Source organism: Camponotus vicinus, unplaced genomic scaffold (genome assembly GCF_025532165.1).
Source record: "Camponotus vicinus isolate PSW18456_S1 unplaced genomic scaffold, iyCamVici1.0 SCAF_2, whole genome shotgun sequence".
Taxonomy (NCBI): Eukaryota; Metazoa; Arthropoda; class Insecta; order Hymenoptera; family Formicidae; genus Camponotus; species Camponotus vicinus.
In genome coordinates, this window is record NW_028141956.1 from 10,202,480 (window position 1) to 10,222,599 (window position 20,120).

Genomic DNA, 20,120 nt, shown 5'->3' on the forward strand with positions numbered 1-20,120 from the left:
TTGTATATTTATGTGTAAGTGTAACAATCCGTATGAACAAATTTACTTTTAATTGTTTACGAATGTTTACATAATGTTTTATATACAAAGTCAATCACGAAGCAGAAATTGTATTCAGTTTATGATCGATCAGTCTACATTTTTATTCTTTTTTCATCAACGTACCATCATCATCCTTCTTCTTTACCTCTTATCAACTAGAAGACTTGGATCTCTTCGTTTTTCCAACTCCGACCTACTGTTGGAAGTGCACCGCGAGTTGTTAACCTTAGCTTGCGGTTTAATTACACGGGCAAATATTATCGAACTGACGGAGTTAATTAGATAATTAAAACTTGAAGGGTAAACTACTTTGCGAGTCGAGCGGCACGCCGGTCTTTGAATATACATGAACGTGTACATGCAAATATCGTAAGTGTCTGTGTAAGGCTGCACGATTGAAGGATATCAGGGTCCTGTGTCAAAAATTTTTCAACGTTTAATTTGCAATTTCGAATTCTTAGAAAAAAAATGAAATAAATTTACGAAGAAATAAATTTTAAAATCATTTTGAATTCGTAAAGTCGTCACGCGTCATTTTTTATCTTTCTGCGGAAATTTTTTAAGTAAGGATAGTGTACAAAAGTATGATTTTATAATTCTTCGAGTCTAAAAAAAAATTTTATTTGGTACAGTATTATCGTTATTAATTAATCGTCAAGGAACAATTGAAAATATGAATTCTAAAAAAATGACATTTGCATTTATATCAAACAGCTGATATTCTCTACGTTAATTGTATAGAGAAAAATTTGAAAATTTGAATTTTTATTATTGATTTAAAAAAAAAGAGCATTTTGAAAAAATTAAAAATTTACCGATATATGTTCTGAAAATTTCAGAGAGAATGCACACCATTATTTTTATTAATTACTCTATTGCGCTAGGAATTAACAGAATTAAGTAAATTCTACACGATCTCTCTCGTGATTTACGACTACGCAGCATCAACGACACGTCGCCGTTGACAAAGAAATCCCTTTAAAAAGGTAGAAGCTCTGCAGTACGGCGGAGATCAGCGGCCGTATGTTTCCGGCGTCATTATCTCCGGTTGGCAGAGCTCGCAGACCCTCGTCAGAGTCGGCGTTTATACCGCGAATCCTCTCGGATAAGTGAATCCCCTCAGTCGGACGATCCGAGTTTAAACGCTTTAACCTGCGCGAGCCACGATTAGCGAACATAGTCGAGGAGACGACTGTGAACCGTGATGGACAGGTCAGAGAGGCACGTGTATCACTCGTGCGTATTCTTCATCGTGCGAATTTTCACAGCTCACGCTCCATGCGAATCGTTAGACATATTTTACTTGAAATAGGATGTACATACTATATAAGAAACGCGTGTATGTATATATGAAAAGAAAAAATATGTTATTTTGTTTATTTTATTTTAATATGTTTGAATATTTTTTAAAATTATTGTATCGATAAAAAAATTTGCAATGCAAAAATATTAAATTACATCAACAAAATAAATTTATCTTGACAATTTGTATCTCTTGACATAGCTTTTACTTTAAATTATGAAATTAGAGCAGATAAATCAATTAAATATAAAATATTTGCTTTTTCCAAGATTTTTAAAGATTGAATCGATTTTTTTGAACAATTAATTGGGTATCTAAAATTTCTGTAGAAAAGTAACTTTAAAAAAGAAACATCATCAGTTATATATTTAATATAAACATTATTTACTCAATATTGTAACTTAATTTATATTTTCCCTCATTATTACTAGTGATAAGTACAAATTTTCACTATAGATTCGAAGAATTGTGCGTTAAATCATATCTTTATGTTCACTTTTAAAAACTAGAATAAAATTCGGAAAGGTAATTTCGCTGAAAGCTAAAAAAACACGCTTAATGGAACCTTAAAATAGATTTTTTTCTCCGACTATTTTCCTTTCGCAAAATGAACAATTATTCTACGCTAAAAGAGTGCAGTGGTTTAACGATGTAAACATATCTGTCCCCATATTAGATCAAAATTAAATCGCCTGCATTTCGCGCAAGATGCAACGCTAATTCAAAGTGAGAGCATAGGCCAATTTATGTACATATTACACACGTATATTTGTACAATCGCGCGGATATAGACCAGGTAGTAATCACGACCGCGTTATTATGCGCTCGACGAGCATATGTTAATTCGCGTCGGAGATGATGAATGCGGCGAAGAGCCGTCGTTGTACCTGGTGTCTCAGAATCATCGAATCCTTCTTGATCTCTCAAATTTAGCGACGATTAAATTTCTGTTAAAAATGAAATTCATTTAAAATAAAATAAACGAAATGTTATTATCTATTAACATTTTCAAATCCTTGTAAAGTCGAGAAAAGTTTTTCAGTGAATCTTTCGCTACTCACACGTAACTCGATAATTGTCGATAGCTCGATATTTTTTCAATTATTTTGATAACGATCAAAGAATATATAAATCGAAATAAAGCGCAACGGTTCCGAAATACCCTGTATGTACGTAAAACGACGTCGATAGGGAAACGCAGTGCCCAATTCATTAAAGTTTACACCGAGGAAAGCTCTCGAGTGCGCCCACAGCAAAGCACCCGCCTGTACAAACAATTGCAACGAGCTCCCAACTAATCTGGTGTGTCGACGGGGACTGGTCGGCTGCGGGGTCGGGGAAACGAGGGAGAGTAGGAAAGGAGAGAGGAGATGAGAGCAAAGTAGAATATCAACATCCTACGCTCGTCCAACTTGAGGAATTCGCTATGAGCTTTCCGAGATGGTGTTTCGAATGAAACCAGGCACGATGTATAGATTCCCGGCTGACCGAATTTAACTTGCGATGTCCGAATCTCTACGAGGGTCGAAAATAAGAGAGAAGAGGAAAAACATCTTTTTTATTCCTAAAGCATACCTAGTGCACAATTTTGATTAAACCACCACCAAGATAGATAGCTATCGATTTATTGTCTTGTTACACAATTCTTTGAAAACTATTAGAAACCTGCAATTTTGACACGCTAGTCTCGTCATTCGCGTAATCAACGCACAATTTCACGAAATATTTTTCTATCGCCCATCTAAAAATGTCTAAAAAATGTCCTCTTCTTGTCTGTTGCAGGCACAAGCGGAAAGTGCAAAACCTGCTGCCGTGCAAGAGCGCAGCGGGCGCGGCGGCAGTCGCCGGGCGAGGCCGCGTGCTGCCGGACGGCCAGCCGCATCCGGGCCCCGGCATCGGTGGCGGTGGCGGCGGCGGCGGCGGCGGCGGCGGTGGCGGCGGCGCCGTCCTCTACGAGGATCTGCCGGATCACGCGGTGTCGCACTCGCAGCTGCACAACCACCTGCCGGCGGGCCACGGCCAGGCGCCGACGATCGAGGTACGAAATCACGAGGGCCAACCGCGGGCCCCCCCGCCATCACGCGAACCACCGCTGCTACCTGCACGCAGGGAAACGAGACCGCCGCAGCCGCATCACCTCGACTATCTCGACTACCGCGATCCCAGGTCGATACTGCGCGTCCAGGACAAGCCGTCGCGGGCAGTCCTGGGCGGCTACCGGACGCCGCGCGCCCTCCTGGCCAAGTCGCAGGGGGTCCCCCTGTCGATCGCCGCCACCGCTCAATCGTCCGCCAGCCCTCGATTTGCCCCGGGCGGCGCCAACAGTCCGCTCTTGCTGCGAAACGAGAGCAATCTCTTGCGAGACAGCCACCTGCTGCTGGCAACGCAGAACGCCCTGATCACGAGCCAACGGCCTCCCTCGCCTCCCGCTCCACCCGCGCCCGCGGCGATCCGTCGCGACGAGCTTCCCTCGTGTCGGGATCTCGACGTTGGCCTGGTCGCTGAAGGCTATCCGGCCGACGCGCGGGTTCCCGCGAGGCCCCGCGATTCCGGAATCCCCATCACTCCCACTCACCGACCGCGCGCCTCCCCCGCTCGGACACCATCGAGTTCTACCGGATCAACGGCGCCGACGAAGCTCGCGGTCCGAGAGACGAGTCGCAGACGACCCTCGGTGGATTCCGAAGGTTACTCGTACATAGATTTCAAAGATTCGGATTTGGAGGCCGCGAGGTACGGTGGTCGCGCCGAGACCGCGAACCCCCCTGGCAAGCGGCTGTTGCGCTCGACAACCGCGAGATCGAGCTCGGTCGACTCGGACGGCTACTCGTACATCATCGATTACAACGGCAGGAGGGCGCCCGGCGCCGCCAGGAGGCTCGTCGCCGACGGCACCGAGGAGGAGGTCTGTCCGCTCTGCACCATGCAGCAGATACACCATCTCCTCAGCCAACCGGAGCAGGACGTCTACCTGCGCGTTCAGGACACGTGACACGCGCCGTCCTGGCCGTCGGCCGACAGTCTCGTCGCGGCGTCGTAGAGACGTACCCTCGGATCCCCCGTGGGACACGCGCGTCCCCTCCCCGAGACATATCTCGCGTCAAGGTCGACCGAGCGACATCCGATTACCGAGCTATCTTCCTGTGCCGTGATGTGACGCGACGCGACGCGATGCGACGTGACGTGACGTGACGTTAGAGAAGGGACGTCGCAGCTGTGTCCCGTCTAAGGCTATCGTCGTAAGGTTATCTGGCGCCCTTCGGCTTCCGGCGAGCGGACGGAGGCGGAACACAAGGTATTCCATATTGACATTGACACTAAGGCTGTGTGTGCTTCGTGATTCGATTTCTGTTTCCTCTGCAAGAGAGCCCTGGCCGATTTCTTATTTAATATTCAAGCTGTAATTCACATAAGAGCTTCGATTCTCGATATTTCCAGTGTCTTGTAATTATATCGAGCGGCTTTAATAAATCGCGATAAGCAAGATTAGTCAGTGTTTGCGAATTAAAAGATACATTTAAGTTTTTTTTTACGAGATTCTAATGAAACATTGCACCAAATAAAAGTGTAAACAATTTATGTTTCTTCTTGAACGCTGACTAATTTTTGTGATTTATTAAAGATTGACCGTCTGTACTCTTGATTAAAAGTTATATATGTTGCGAAAATTCTAAACAATTCAGATCACACGATGCTTTTGCACTTTGAAAAGGACTGTAGCTAGTTTTTTCACGTTTCTAGAGAAGAAAGTAGTTAGGGAAAAGGCAACTTTATACGTGCACTATATGCTTAAACTAAAGAGGAAACAATTTACTATTTATCTAAACTTATATATAAAGATAATAATTGCTAGAGGAGAAAGCATCTTGTAATCTGAATAGAGCCGGGAAAAAAATATTACACATAACAATAGAAATAAGCAGCCGCTCATCGGCACCTAATCTCTCGCAGAGCAAACAATTTCTCGATTCTTTTGTTTGCATACTCGATGAAACATACACGAAAGGGAAAAAAAGTCAGCTTATCGTTAATTTATCAATTAAACGTTCGAGTCACGCAAGCTTTCGTCCGCTCGCTCGCCGCCGCCGCCGACGCAGAAGGCGCCAGGGCGGGCTAGTCAGTATTTATTTTGTTACTTCGGAGCCGTGCCCGTGCAATCTCCACAACCTAATAAATCGAAAGAGTGCACGACGTGCGAAGAGGAGAGATGGAGAGCGGAAGCGTGACGCGGAAGGAAGTTGGGAGGGTTAACAGAGGGAACGCGCGGGGCCTTATTCGTCGATTGCGCGGGCACGGCAGCCGGACGCACTCTATGGTTGTAAATAGATTAGAGATTAGACCCGTGAATTTTGTAAATAGCACACCTACAAAGAAACGCGATCGACAGGATCTAATATATATATAGATATATGAAGAAAGAGGTGGAAGAGGAAAGAAAGATAAGGGACGCATTTACGCGCGGAAGTCGCGAAGGAGAGCCTGATTTTTCCGATTTGTAAATGATCTAAACTGTCGTCATTATAATTGTACGATTGTGGACACCGCTATTATCATCGTCGTCTTTATCGCTATTATTACGATTATCCTTACTCTATGATTATTATTATTATTATCATTATTAGTATTATTACCGTTATTTATTACCATTAGTTACGCCTCGCCGAACGGTTGGCACGGGTGTCCTGTGAATAACGTCGCGAATTCGACGAGGCGAAGGACGAAACGACAGTCCTGTGTATATCTTGAGTTAATGGAAGAAAGAGAGAAGAAGGAGAGATGGGAGAGAGGAGAGGTTTGAGAGAAATAAAATTACTTTGCTGAAAAATTTGACGAGGAGTGGTTATTGACCCGGTCCACAATCCTGTCCCGTCCCTCGCATCCCGTTCATGACGCAAGATTTACGCGGATTTACTCGAAGCGAGTGTCACGGAAAGGGTACCGGAAGCGCGACCAAAGGGGGAGAGGGAAACGCCGAGTTCTCTTCTCGCGTAACCAAAAATCGTCCCCCGATACAATGACACAATACACGTGGACACGGAATAACCACTTCTGTGTTCAAACTTTTTCTGACTGAGAAATGCGCTCGCTCGCTGGTTGCATCGATTAATTTTCTGCATTAATCGAATAATTGTCGTAAACGAAGAATCATCTTTATTTTTTGGAATTTTTCATTTTTACAGAGAGGAAGACAAATTTAATAATAGTTCAAACAAAGTTCCGCTAATCAGAATCGGTCCGACCAGCGAGTTCCTTTTCGGTGATGAATCCTCGCAAACACAAATGGCAAGAGATGGGAAAGAAAGTAGGCCGTGGAGGTTCGCGAGGGAAGAAACGGGAGGTTAAAAAGAGGGAATAAAGGGCGGCTTCTCCGAAGGAAAGCAGGGAGAAGCAGGGGATGAGAGATTGACGCGTCACCATTGTGCCGCGTCACCTTTGCTCCCCAGAAGCGATTGCCATCTCTCCCGCGCGGACGAATAGATCTCTAATTTCGCAAATGGAGTCGAGCAAATATCCAGCGGCGCGAGGATCTTCTCCACCTCTTCTTCTTCTTCTTTTTCTTCTTCTGTTTTCTCTCCGTAGCCCAAGCCCGTGTAATTTAATTGTCGAAGGGTTGGCGAAGGCAGGGAACGGGATACGCGCATCTCACGTCCTCTTTTCGTCCTGGACGGAGCCAGCAGTGACTGTTACTACTTGCAGCGAGGTCGAGGTCGACGCCCGAAAATCTCGATAACCACGCGTCGCCGATTTCGACTCGTTGATTCGCCAACGAACGAACAAGAGACATAAATATTTGAGCGGCCCGAAAGAAAAGCGACTTGCGATCTTCGAAAAGACGATGAACAAAAGAAGCGCGAATATAGCTCGTGCTCCGATTTTGATTCCCGACATGAAAAGGTTCGAGAAAGGGCTCCAATCCGTTTCTGCGGCGTTCGCGATTTCTTTGGTGTCAAAGTGCTTCGGAATGTTTCGCCTTGCACATCATCACCGAGATAAAACGAAACTATCGGATAGAATCGAGAGAATAGTCAATTCCGAATAATTTCGTCTCTCTCTTTCTCTCTCTCTTTCTCTCTTTGGGGTTCTTTCTGATGCAAGATAATTTTTACTTTGATTTTTAACTAGTGGAACAGAAATTATTATAGGAATTATAAATTGAGAATTTAAAAAATTAAAAAAAAACTGTATACATTTGGATATAAAAGAATCTGCGGAAAATGACATACTATGTATATTCCTTAAGATCTGCATTTCATCGGAAATAAGAATTGAAGAAAAGTAAAAAAATGCTTTCTTTCGCTGAATAATGGTAAGATGAATTTTCTTTAGAAATCTTGAAAATCGAATAAGACTTTGCCATTTTAAAGATTGATATCTGATTCTATTCAATGCGCGAGGAGATAATCCGATGATGAAATTAATGAAATTAAAACTTTTATTCTTGAAGTTTCTCGGCTAATGTAATCGATCGATCAGCAGTCACGTATTAATTGCATTTTGTGCAGATTGCATTTTTATTTGGCATACTCTTATTTTTATTCACCATAAGAGCTCTCCTCTCACGGTCTTTTTCTGTCACGCGTGACAGCTTGTCGATTCGCGAACACGGAGTCAAGCTTAAATATTTGAATGTCAGCGAATCAAAAGAATTTGGTAGACTAGAAAATTTCGATAATAATGTGTCTCGTCGATGTATCGATCATCCTTCGCTTCGCGTTTTCTCAAAAGAAGTCCCTTTCTCTAATAATGCTGACGTCTTTACGGTGAGCCCGTAGAACGAGGTCAAGTAAAACTCAAATATTTGAATATTATTAAACCATTGATCGATATTACACATATGAAACGCCGTCGATTTTTGAAAGATTCATTTGCTCTTTAAATAATTCAGTTTCAAGCATATGTCCTATAATTATTTCTGCATAGAAGCGTAGAATATAACGTGATTTAAATATTTCAAGATACAATATTAATTTTACAATCTTATAAAATTTGCTAAAAAATTCCTCATTTATAATTTTTAGATTAGTTACACATCAGTCTCTCTTTATATAATTTTTCTCATAATTCTAAATTTTCTTCTAACAATAAGCAAGGAAAGAAAGGACAAAGGAAACATCTCTTAAATATGTTTCATTTTAGCTGCAATTAATTTGCTTATAAATAAGCTTGTTAAGATTTCATTGTCTCTCGATCGATTCTCGATTTAACTATTCAATACGACACGTACAATATCCGTCAATCAGAAAATTCATTAAAAAGTTCAATAAAACGATAACAAATATTTCAGGTTTCTCGCGCAAAATTTAAATGCAACGCGGAACAACCGAATTACCAAAGTTAAACGCGTGATAAGGAAATTACAGCCGATAGAGATCAATTTGATTACGAAAATGTATTACGGAGTTAGAATCGTGACGACGAGGGGTGGAACTTTATTCGACGTCACGACTAAACCATAATTATTTCGTCCGCGGGCTCTTTTTACCGTTATCGATCGCATCATAAATCTTGCTGCTCAGCACCGGATAAACCGGTGGACGGTCAATTCGCTGGCGGAAGTCTATCGATCTAACATCCACCTGTTGTAGGCTCGATTACGCGCGCCGGGGCCGTATCGTTAGCTCGAGACGGTGTACCTGCAAAGCAGTAGCGACATAACGATGGGGAAGATGGGTGGAGAGAGGAGGTAGTGGAGTCGGTCACCCTGGGCTTAGAACCTAATGCAATTGGCGCAGTAACTAACAATTAGCCGGTTACAGTAATGCGATACAGTCACGACACACATGTCGGTGTATGTGTTGCGCGATGCACACACACACGCGCACGTACGCTGTTACATACACACGAACTCGATATTATCCGGAGTATGTTGGACGCTGCAGCGCATCGGTGGTTGTCACTTAAATTTAGAGATACGCGAAGTAATATGCCAAGAAACATTAGATACTAGAAAGAGATGAGTTTATTCATTCAGATGTTGTAGAGAAGGATAAAACTGCGTGCTCTCTCTTTTTCTCGCTTCTTCGTTGTTTTATTTGATGAGAATCACAAATATAAAATTAATTTTTTTAATTGGAGATGCCATAAATTGTCACGAATCATAAATCGATCTCTCGCCGCTTTTAATATATCACTATTTCCAAATATTCTTAAATTCGTTAACCACGAAAGATCAAATCCACAAATTTTTCAATTAGAATTAATTTAGAAAAATCCTTAAATCGGTCGAAATTAATTTAGAAAAGTCCTCAATTTTTTATTTATACCGCGAACTTTTGCAGTTAGTTGGAAGGACGAGGCGATCTCCGCCATCATTCCCTTCTTCTTCTCTTTAGATACGCGAAGTAATACGCCAAGAAACATTAGATATTAGAAAGAGATGAGTTTATTCATTTAAATGTTGTAGAGAAGGATAAAATTACCCTTTTTTGATAGGAGACGCCATAAATTGCCACGAATCATAAATCGATCTCTCGCCGCTTTTAATATATCGCTATTTCCAAATATTCTTAAATTCGTTAGCCACGAAAGATCGAATCCACGAATTTTTCAATTAAAATTAATTCAGAAAAATCCTTAAATCGGTCGAAATTAATTTAGAAAAGTCCTCAATTTTTTATTTATACCGCGAACTTTTGCAGTTAGTTGGAAGGACGAGGCGACCTCTGCCATCATTCCCTTCTTCTTCTCTTTTCTTCCTCTCATGTCAGCTAAGACGTTTTAAAGTATGCACTGTCGCCGACGTCCAAGAGAAGATCTAAGTTTAGCGAGATGCTCGCCGCCGCCTACGGGGGCCACGGGGTCATTAAAACGATCAACTTTTCAAAGGCCCCCGCGAGCACCAGGTCATTATATAAAAGACGTATATAACAGACATAGAATTTTAATATCGACGGAGGAAAAAACAGAGCAGGAAGAAGGAAAAGTCGGTCGCGTTTTTATACGTTTAGCTTCTTCGACCAAGTGAGACTCGCGTCGGGTACCGTAAAATCATTAGGATAATCAAGTCCGAGTGAAACCGGCCGAATATCAAACTTCTCAGCCGGAAGATTGAAAATTCTCCGAACGTGTGGAACTTTGCCAATTCGCATAACTCGCCTAAAAATGCGCTAGTGCGTTTACGAGGACAGAACCGACGTCTGTTCTCTGTTCTCGATAAATGCAAAATTATTTTATCAAGCATTTTCAAATAAAATCAGAGAAAATCTGTCAGAAATCTAATATTAACATTGAAAGAGAGAGAGAGAGAGACATTTACAAGATGAGATATTTAAAAAGATGTATAGATGTAACCGCGAAATAAAAATACATAACGAGAAAATTTGTTAAAAGTTAAAGAAAGGTCTCATCTTAGTATAATTAAATATGATATATCTTACAACAATTCCGACTTCGTTTATTTAGTCTGTCAATCAACGTGCAATAAATTTCGTTATTCGCCTGCAGGAGAAGTCCTGCCATTCCGCACCGTTTAGATGAGCTATGAACGGAAGTTCGATTCAGAGAACCCAGTTCCGCCTTCGTTCTATCTCGTGCTCGCGCTAATGGTGCCTAACTCAATTCCGAAAGGTCGAAGGTTGGACACGCGACTTGGCGAACTCGTAATTCGACTTTCAAGAGTCTCCCAACTCTATTTCTCGTGCACGAGGTAGGGCTATATAGGAGGAACGTTTAAGTAAAAATTATCTTGTCACTGGTACAAGTTAAAGAGAGAATCGTGCCTCGACTTTATAAAGAAAATGTTTCAAAAATTAATCAAAGTCACTCAAATGTATGTTGGATATTAAACATAGAGAAGGCTCGATATCACAAAATGCTTTTAACTATTCAACATTAAATCAAAATTAACTAAATACAATTCGACAACATAAAATATTTAAATTCAATGTATTCAAGTTTTCCCTTTTTCTTTTATATTAAATACATATATTATATTATACATTAATTAAATATGTAAAGTATACATATAAAAAATATAAGAATATAAATACATATTCTTGTAATGATTATTTTAAACAATTAAATGTCACATTTACATAACTCCGATTTTTTGAGAGCCTGTCGTTTAGTATCAAAATATTTATTTTTATAAATAAATGTCGGAAAACTTATCATAATGATCAACAAAGCGCTTCTCCGGAATCGTTAAATATATAAGATTAGTAGGTATATAAGGGCCAAATGAGCTAAACACTCGAAAAATCGCAGATGCCATGATGACGACTTCCGCAAACTAAACACGATAATAAACCCCTGTACGCTTTCAAGACTGCCGGCACTCGCTAGCATCGAATCCGGGGGAAATGAGGGATCGTTTTTTTCCCGGTGATAGTATGATAGTACCGCCTCGGGGAATTCAATGGGGGATGCGAGAAGTCCGGTCGGTTTCCTTTGCAGTAGCCGCCTCTCCCCCTCAATCCTTTCTCCTTTCCCCGCGCGAACCAAGCGGTTAACTCGAGTCTGGCAATTTGTGCACTCGCGAGTCTTAGAGCACTCGATTGCATCCGCAAATAGCAGACCCTATTGCAAATATTCCGTATATAGTTGAGAATTATACAGACGGATTGAAAATCACATGTGCTGTAAAATCGAAAATAGAAAAAGTTTCAAAGATTAAATAAAGATGGTTTATAAAGTTCTTCTGCACACGCAAGCTTTAAAGCATACATTTCAATGCTTAAATAAACGTGTAAATGAATATGTGGAGAGAGAGAGTCTCTTTGAGATATTTAATTATTATATATTATTTCTGATAATTTTTTTTTTAATAATTTTGTATAATTGCTTTCGCCATTTGAAAGGATGCATAAAAATATGAAGCTGCACAAAATAGATGAACAAGTCAGAGATATTTTAATGAGGTTTCGCCATTCGATAGCATCCTACGATTTGTGCAACATAATATTATTGCTAACCGATAGCGCACGGGAAATAATACCTCATTCATGATCAGGCGATATCAATATGAAATCTGTTTCGCGCCACGTGATTATTTCTGCGCACAATGAAATGGAATCGATTGGCCTCGTAAACTGAACGTAATTCGACAGGATGCCCTTGTCAGTGTTTGTTTTCAATGTGTTATAAAATCGACATTCGACCTTTCGACCCACGCTTTTATCGCGCATTTAGCAGAAAAAGAGAGAGATTTGCTATATTTATCGTATCTTTGCCGCGACAAATCTCGAGAATACGAAAAATAGACACACGATATACAGGGTGTATCTGAAATGATGCATTAAACTTTAGGAGCGTATTCTAGAGGTCAAAATAAGATTTTTTTTTCTTATGAACATGGGTCCGCAAATGAATCCCCCTCCGAGCTAAAATTCGAAAATGTGTAAAATTGACCAAATACCCGCAACGCAAATTTATTTATCTCTCAAGAGAGGATGATAGGTAACGTCAAAATCAATTATCAAATAATAAGGCAATCCATAATACAGACAATTTTCAATTTTTTCCCCAAACTTTAGGGGCCTCTAGCTCGGAGGGGGGTTCATTTGCGGACCCATGTTCATAGGAAAAAAAAGTCTTATTTTGACCTCTAGAATACGCTCCTAAAGTTTAGTGCATCATTTCAGATACACCCTGTATATAACCGATACATCCGGCGATCGAATCCATTTATTCATCCGCCCGAGGAGAGCAGGAAGCGACACAATTCGGGAGATATAATTTTAGATAGAGACGTATACCGCATCGCGACGTGGACCCCCTCCCTCCCCCCCGATACTCCTACACGCTCCATCAGTGATATTTCAACCCCCGCACGGGGTCGAATTTACGTCACACAATCGTCTTATTTTACGCGAGATTACATTAGGATTCGCGCGAGGTAAAACAAAATTCCTCACGAAGGAGAAAACGTTCTAAATTAACACTTGCAATCGTGAGCTCTTTCGATCGCATGTGGGTGGAAAAGTTTCCGGTGGATAAAGATATCGGGATTATAACGGGAAGACTGTGTAACTTTCGGACGTGATAGAAGGACATTCGAACACACGAGTATTTGATCTCTCAAGATTTTGCACAATCAATTTGACGTGGAATTTTTTCCTCTGTAAACGGTGCAATTTTTCCAATCTTTAGCATTATGTACCTTCGCGACTAAATCTCCAGGGATGAAACAAAATCCACATTTTTTGGCACTCGAGAAATATATTCGATATCCATCGTACGAGAAATTAAGCTCCCCGAAATTAGAGCGGAATTTCAATCGCCGTGTGTGTGAATGGTATCCCGGCGGGATCATAGAACGTTATGGATCCCCGACGAGTGAAGTGATAGAGCGAGATAGATTGGGGATCGCAGCGCGCCATTTGCGTCCGTTAACGCGATACTCTGGTCGAATCGAAGAGCAAAGCCCGTGGCAAATTCGCCTCGCAAACCATCGGTCGTAACGAAGAGGAGAAACCACTTGCGACGACGAGCTGTTGCGACGACGTGTTCTAAATTCGAGGTGAAGGGATTAAACCATTCGCGTCCGCAATTATGTCGTGTATCGGTCATATGCGCTTCCCTCTGCCGCCAATCGAGCGTTTCAATTGACCCTCGTGTCCTGCGATGAGGAGAGAGGAACTGTCCGATCTCTTTAATCCTTCTGACGTATGCGTGATCCGATAATAAAATATTTAATGAATCTCACAAAAGAAAAATGCGATCGACTGACAACTCGATTTGGATGACCTCAACGAGTATTGACATCTTCCGCGAGACATTTAAAATTCCATCGAGCCGAATGATTGACGCGCGAAAATTAATCACCCAACCTGACGAGAGTGTCAACGAAAACAAGACTCGTCGGGTTGAATCTTGTGGCGAGATTGTTTCTTATTATTCTGTCGTGATGTATAAACTCTCTGCCAATTTGGGGATTAACTTTCGACACCCTCGCTTCCGTTGACCGAGTCAGCGTTTCCGGGGTTGAAATCCCCGAGATAAGAAGGGTGAGAGTTCGAGAGCTTTCATCGGGGAGGAAAATGGGAGGGTAAAGCAATAGGAACGAGTTAATCGTCGGAAAACACAAAGCCGAAAGAGTGTTAAGGTTCTCGCTCGTGCCAGTTACCACCTCGCTTCTGAGTTTCTTCTCACCGTCTCTCCCCCGGTCCCCCCTCTCCCTCCTCGATCTCGCTATCCCGCGTCCCTTTCCTTTATTCGCTAATTGTTTTCCAGCGCCGTCGTAAACAAGTCGCCGTTCCTAAAGAGCCTCGTAAAACAACGCAAAACCCGGGCTCGTTTGTAACGAGCTGACCCATTTTTAGTCACAACTCGCGACTAATTACCCTTCAACCTCGCAAAGCGAGGGAAATGGCGGCGGTCTTAATCCTCAAACGGCGCATAATTTATAATATCGCGGTAAAATTGAGATTTTATCGAACGTAAAATTAATCACAAGGCGCATCTCCTCAATTTTCAATAATGCATGGTTAAAAAACTATCGGTGCTGATCGACTTTTTTAGTATTTGCGACACCTATTTGTGCCTTCCATGCTATTTGTGTAAGTATAAATAAGAGTTGCAAGTACGCCATATACGTCATATCATTTAACAATGCGGTATATTTTATGGAAAAAAAAATATAAATAATTATATATACTTCTTTCTTTTCTGCATCGCGTGTTATTCCTCTTTTTCTAACTGACAGTTTTCTTATCACGGCAGATGTTGGACGTCAAGGAAAGTGGAAGAGGGGTGTTCGTCTGCAGTAGCCCCGGTCCTGATCCTTACACATCGCAGGACCTCTATAATCCTGTCTACGAGGAGCTCAGCAACGGTAAGTGCCGATAATCGATGTTTACTTTGGACGGCTTTGCTCAAGCGTCTCCTTTTACGTGCGGTCTTTTTACGGGGAACATCGCACTGGAGGATCTCGAGAACAACAATGCGGCGATGGAGAAAAGGAAGAATTAAAAATATTTTCATTAAAAGATTTAATTTTAAAAAACAAACTTAAATTAGACTTAATTAGATGAATTTGAAAATTTGCAATCCTTTCCTTTTTTTACGCATACATTATTTTGGCAGAGAATTCGTCAAAAACTGAGAAGAAAATAGTATGATATATTTATTTAAGATTCTTTCGATTGATAAAATTATTTAGCAAGATAATGCAAACTAAAGCAGGGCGATAAAAAGAAGAAATAAGTAAAAATATAAATAAAGCTCAAGCAAACTGAATTTAAAATAAAAAAGAAATATGTAGAAAATCGCTTAATTATATTATCTATTCGATGAACCGAAAAATTGAACCGAAAACGATGAATAAAAAAAATCCCAGCAAAATCGTCAAGATGTCCCGTCGTCTTTTCGGTGACGCGTTGAAAACGACGTTCACATGCAGACGCAAATTACGCACTCTCCTTCTAGATGAGACTCGCCTTTGAAGACGCAAGTAACGGAGTATCCTCGGAATCGAACATGCCCGCGGCAAACGCATAGGTATGGCATGAGTATACGAGAGTTTTCAACGGTGTGTCCGCCTGTCGGTTGGCTTAACACACGATTAACATACGGCTGCGTTGAATCCCGACTAACGCGCGCTTGTGAGACCTCCACGTTGCTCCCCTTCCCTCCTTTCGCCCGTCCTTCTCCTTTCTGATTCTGTGAGATACTGCATTTATCAGAGTAATCCGGTAAATTCGCGCATGTCGCGATTTACAGAAAGATCCATGGTACGGCAGATTTGCAAAAAGAATCGATGGAACTTTTCAAGGACACGTGAAAATTTGCGTATCGCAAAAATACACTTTACGAATGTAGAATCTGCGGAGTTCAATGAATTTGCGGTATTATATGATATGAATCTCACGAGATTGCAAAAGAATAGACTTTTGAACGAAAAATGAGTAAAAATGTTTACGGATGAAAACATGGACTCGCTCCGAGATATAAGTTTTTAAATTAGAAAAGTCACAGTAAGAGAGAAAATTTGTAAATATAAATTTCTATGATTTCTATCTATGGAATCAAATCTACGAATCCGAAGTTTCTTCATCAAAAATAATATACAAGCATTCATCAAAAATTTATAAGAGTAATTTAAGCATATCTAATGCTCGAAAATCTATAAATTCAAGAATCCATGAGAGATTTCTAAATCTATAAAATATCCATAAAATATCTATAAAAATCTATAAAATATGCACTCTGCGATATAAAAAAAATCACATGATGAACAACAAAACTAATTCAATTCTCTCCAAGATTTATATAGTAAATATATATACATACATATGTATATATGTACATGTATAATCAATCTGAACTCATTTCAAGAGACGAGATTTTGATGAGTGCAGTTTTACATTACATCTTTTCGTCTGTTTCTCTCCCATAAACTCATCATTTTTTCTTTCTTTTTATCTCTCTCTTTCTGTCGTCTTCTCTTTCTTTCCGTAGCGATCCCTCCCGTAGCTCTTCTGTGCCATCGTGTATTTTACCAAAGGGAGATAAGCGTGACACGACCTCTGACTTATACTTCCCATTAGTTGGACGGCTAATTAGTATGGTGATGAGGCTTTCGACGTTTGACGAGGACCCGGTAATCGAATATACATGCTGCACCGCGTGCATTAGTCGTAACCACGAGCCCGACCCGCGTGTGTATACGCTATGTATGCGTCGTCGTTCTCCAGTTTCGAGACGAGAGAGAACATCGATCTCAAAGGGGGTGGTCCTGTCCCTCGCGGGCTCGTAAAAACGCTAGGGAATTGAACGGATCGTTCAGATTCGCTCGACGATCACGTCGACGAGGATGATAACCCGCGCACTCATGGAATTGATCAAATTGAACCTGTGTGTCAAATGAAATTCTCCACTTTGGATAAAATAATTCCCGGGAAAATAATTTTTATAATATCAATAATTTGTATAAAGCTACATTTCTCTTCCATCATATATAAATCTACATGTATATTTTTGTATTTTTTTAATAATTTTGCAACTTACTCTTCGAAGCGCCTGAAAATTATTTTACGAAAACAAAAAATATATTTCATACACGGAGTTGACCTATATTTTAAAATTGAGGTATAATAAACAATTATTTCGTATACGATTTATTTATATATAAATTTACTTGATCAGTCGAAGCTGTTGTTGCTTAATAACGTATCGCGCTATTTACTCGGAAATTCGATGATGGAAATTGAGAATCAGGATATCTCGGTCGGAATCGACTCGTTAACGGGTCATCCTTCTATCTCTCCATGGAAACACACCGGAGGATATTTCGAGAGAACACTCGCTCAAGATGACAGAGGTTACCTCGAGCGATTTAACAGAGTCTGAGAATAGAAGAGCCTAATAACACCTCCAGATCTGCTCGAGAACAGTTCGATGTAACGATACACTCTCTTTTCTCCGCTTTCGTCTTTTCCGCCGCGGCATAAAAATTAATCCAACGAGCTCGTGCGATTTCTCGCGAAATCGATCGCGGCCGCGAATCCGCGCGAGCTTGACATTCCGAGCGTATATCGGTTTTTTTTTCCTTTCTTTTTTACGTCGCGCCGCGATTATTCGTACGACATTCGCCAATTTTTTTTTAGCGTACACGCCCCGCTGTGTCGTTAGTATCGATCGCGGCCGAACGCTCGTGTTCGACGGAATAACGCGAGGCAATTAACGGAGGAGACGACCGTTCCTCGCGTTCGCGTAGCCGAATCGACGAGCAAAATTCCTGCGCGAAATCGAATTCCCTCGGTTACGCCGAAATATCGGTCGAAATGGACCGTGTGGGTTATTCCGACGATTTAACGGCAAAATCTCCGATCGTTCAAGACGCACTTTTTTTGTTTTAAATGAGATTCGAGCTTACGATCCATCTTGTTCCTGCAAGCGAAGCCAAATCCTTCGCTTCCCATGATTGGAGGAAATAATTTCTATTCCGGACACAGTTGTTTTTCAATCGACGTCTAGCAGAGAATAATATTGCAATAGCAGCTAGCATGAGATTATATGTATGAGGTGTCCTCTTAAAAAAATCGATTTTTTTCACGATTACGAAATTGATTAAACGTTTTCAAAATTTCATAAAATTCTCTCTTTAACATGATAAGAGAAAAGGAAAAGGGCGTATAAAAAATTTAAAAAATAAAATTTTTATTTTTAAAATTTTTAAAATTTTTTATACGCCCTCTTCCTTTTCCTTTAACATGTTAAAAAAAGAATTTTATGAAATTTTGTTTTATCAAGAGTGTATATTACCAGAAAGAAATATACATATATACAGGGTGTATCTGAAATGATGCACTAAACTTTAGGAGCGTATTCTAGAGGTCAAAATAAGACTTTTTTTCCTATGAACATGGGTTCGCAAATAAACCCCCCTCCGAGCTAAAATTCGAAAATGTGTGAAATTGACTAAACACCCGCAACGCAAATTTATTTATCTCTCAAGAGAGGGTGATAGGTAACGTCAAAACCTTTTTTTTTTTTTTCTGAAATACAGCCAATTTTTAATTTTTTCCCCAAACTTTAGGGGCCTCTAGCTCGGAGGGGGGTTCATTTGCGGACCCATGTTCATAAGAAAAAAAAGTCTTATTTTGACCTCTAAAATACGCTCCTAAAGTTTAGTGCATCAGTTCAGATACATCCTGTATATAAATAATTTTTAATAATACATATTGATACATATTTAAATGACTTCGATATTTTTTCGAGACACTTGGTCAATTTCGTGAGTCACCGTACATGAAATAATCCCCATATCTCTCCCGTAGTTCTCACTTTTCTAAATAATTTATCTCCTCAGGAAGATTCTAATTACCCGCCTGATTAATTCTCATCGCGCGTTTGCCACGAAGAATACTCTAGTTTCTCAACGTCTAATTAATCTTGCCCGATTGTCGGGCAGATTTTATTCGCGATTAATTGCCTTCCTTCCCCTTTCCATCGTCGCGGCGCTAAGTAAATTCTAACGAATCCCTCTACTCCGCAGGGGACCATCCGGAGACGGACGAGGAGAACGAGCTGAACGCCCGCAATCGTCTACATCACCATCACCATCATCATCGTCACCATCACCGCACGTCCAACGCATCCAAGCCAGCGAGCGAGGATGAGTTCGCCGAGGACGAGCTGTCGGTGGGAGAACCGTCCGAGGCGAGGATGCTCACCTCGAGCGGCGGTCCTGTCTGGGGCACGTGTCCCGCTGGTGGCAGGCAACCACGCGAGCGACGCGGTCGCAGCCCCAGAAGTCTCGACAGACGTAGACGGGACAAAAATCACGATGTGGGCGAGTTCCACGAGGGCATGCTGCTGGACGCGCTGCTTCAACTCTATCCTAGCGTCGCGGGTAAACAGACGATTAAATCATAATGACGCTTTAGCAAAGAGATGGAAAGAAATACGCGAGAGAAGATGATAGAGACAGACATTTCGGTTCAAATATTACTCGAAGAAAGTAAATGTCGCTCGAAAGACTTCGTAATTGCGAGGGGCGTTAAACTAACAACGATATTTGCTCTTCCTCACGCTGTAGATATTTACTGTTATTGACCGACGACATATAGTTCTCTAGATTCTCTAGATTCCCATCGATGTTATTTCTTTTTCTCATACTTTTTACACTCTTCGAGCATTTCTACTTATTCTTTACTGTTCGCTGTTTTATTGTTTACACCTACTTACCGTGTATTATTTGTACATGGATACTTTGACTCGGAATTTATTGAGTCAATTCATTAATCTACATATGTATAAATATTTTATCTATTTCTTCATGTCAAATTATTGATAAATTCATAAAATCTGAAACTCTTTCTAGATTAACTCT

General features: G+C 40.9%; 1 protein-coding gene across 3 annotated transcripts in view; it reads left to right on the forward strand.

The window, feature by feature from the left end:
- The window catches only part of Pxb (putative Hedgehog signaling attenuator pxb), a 377,459-nt gene that overhangs the window by 349,516 nt on the left and 7,823 nt on the right, over positions 1-20,120 (forward strand). For all 3 annotated transcript variants that reach the window (XM_083089605.1, XM_083089604.1, XM_083089603.1), the window contains 3 exons: positions 3,128-3,383; positions 15,008-15,119; positions 19,284-19,640. In XM_083089605.1, coding sequence (XP_082945731.1) covers positions 3,128-3,383; positions 15,008-15,119; positions 19,284-19,640 — 725 coding nt within the window. The remainder of the gene's footprint in view (positions 1-3,127; positions 3,384-15,007; positions 15,120-19,283; positions 19,641-20,120) is intronic.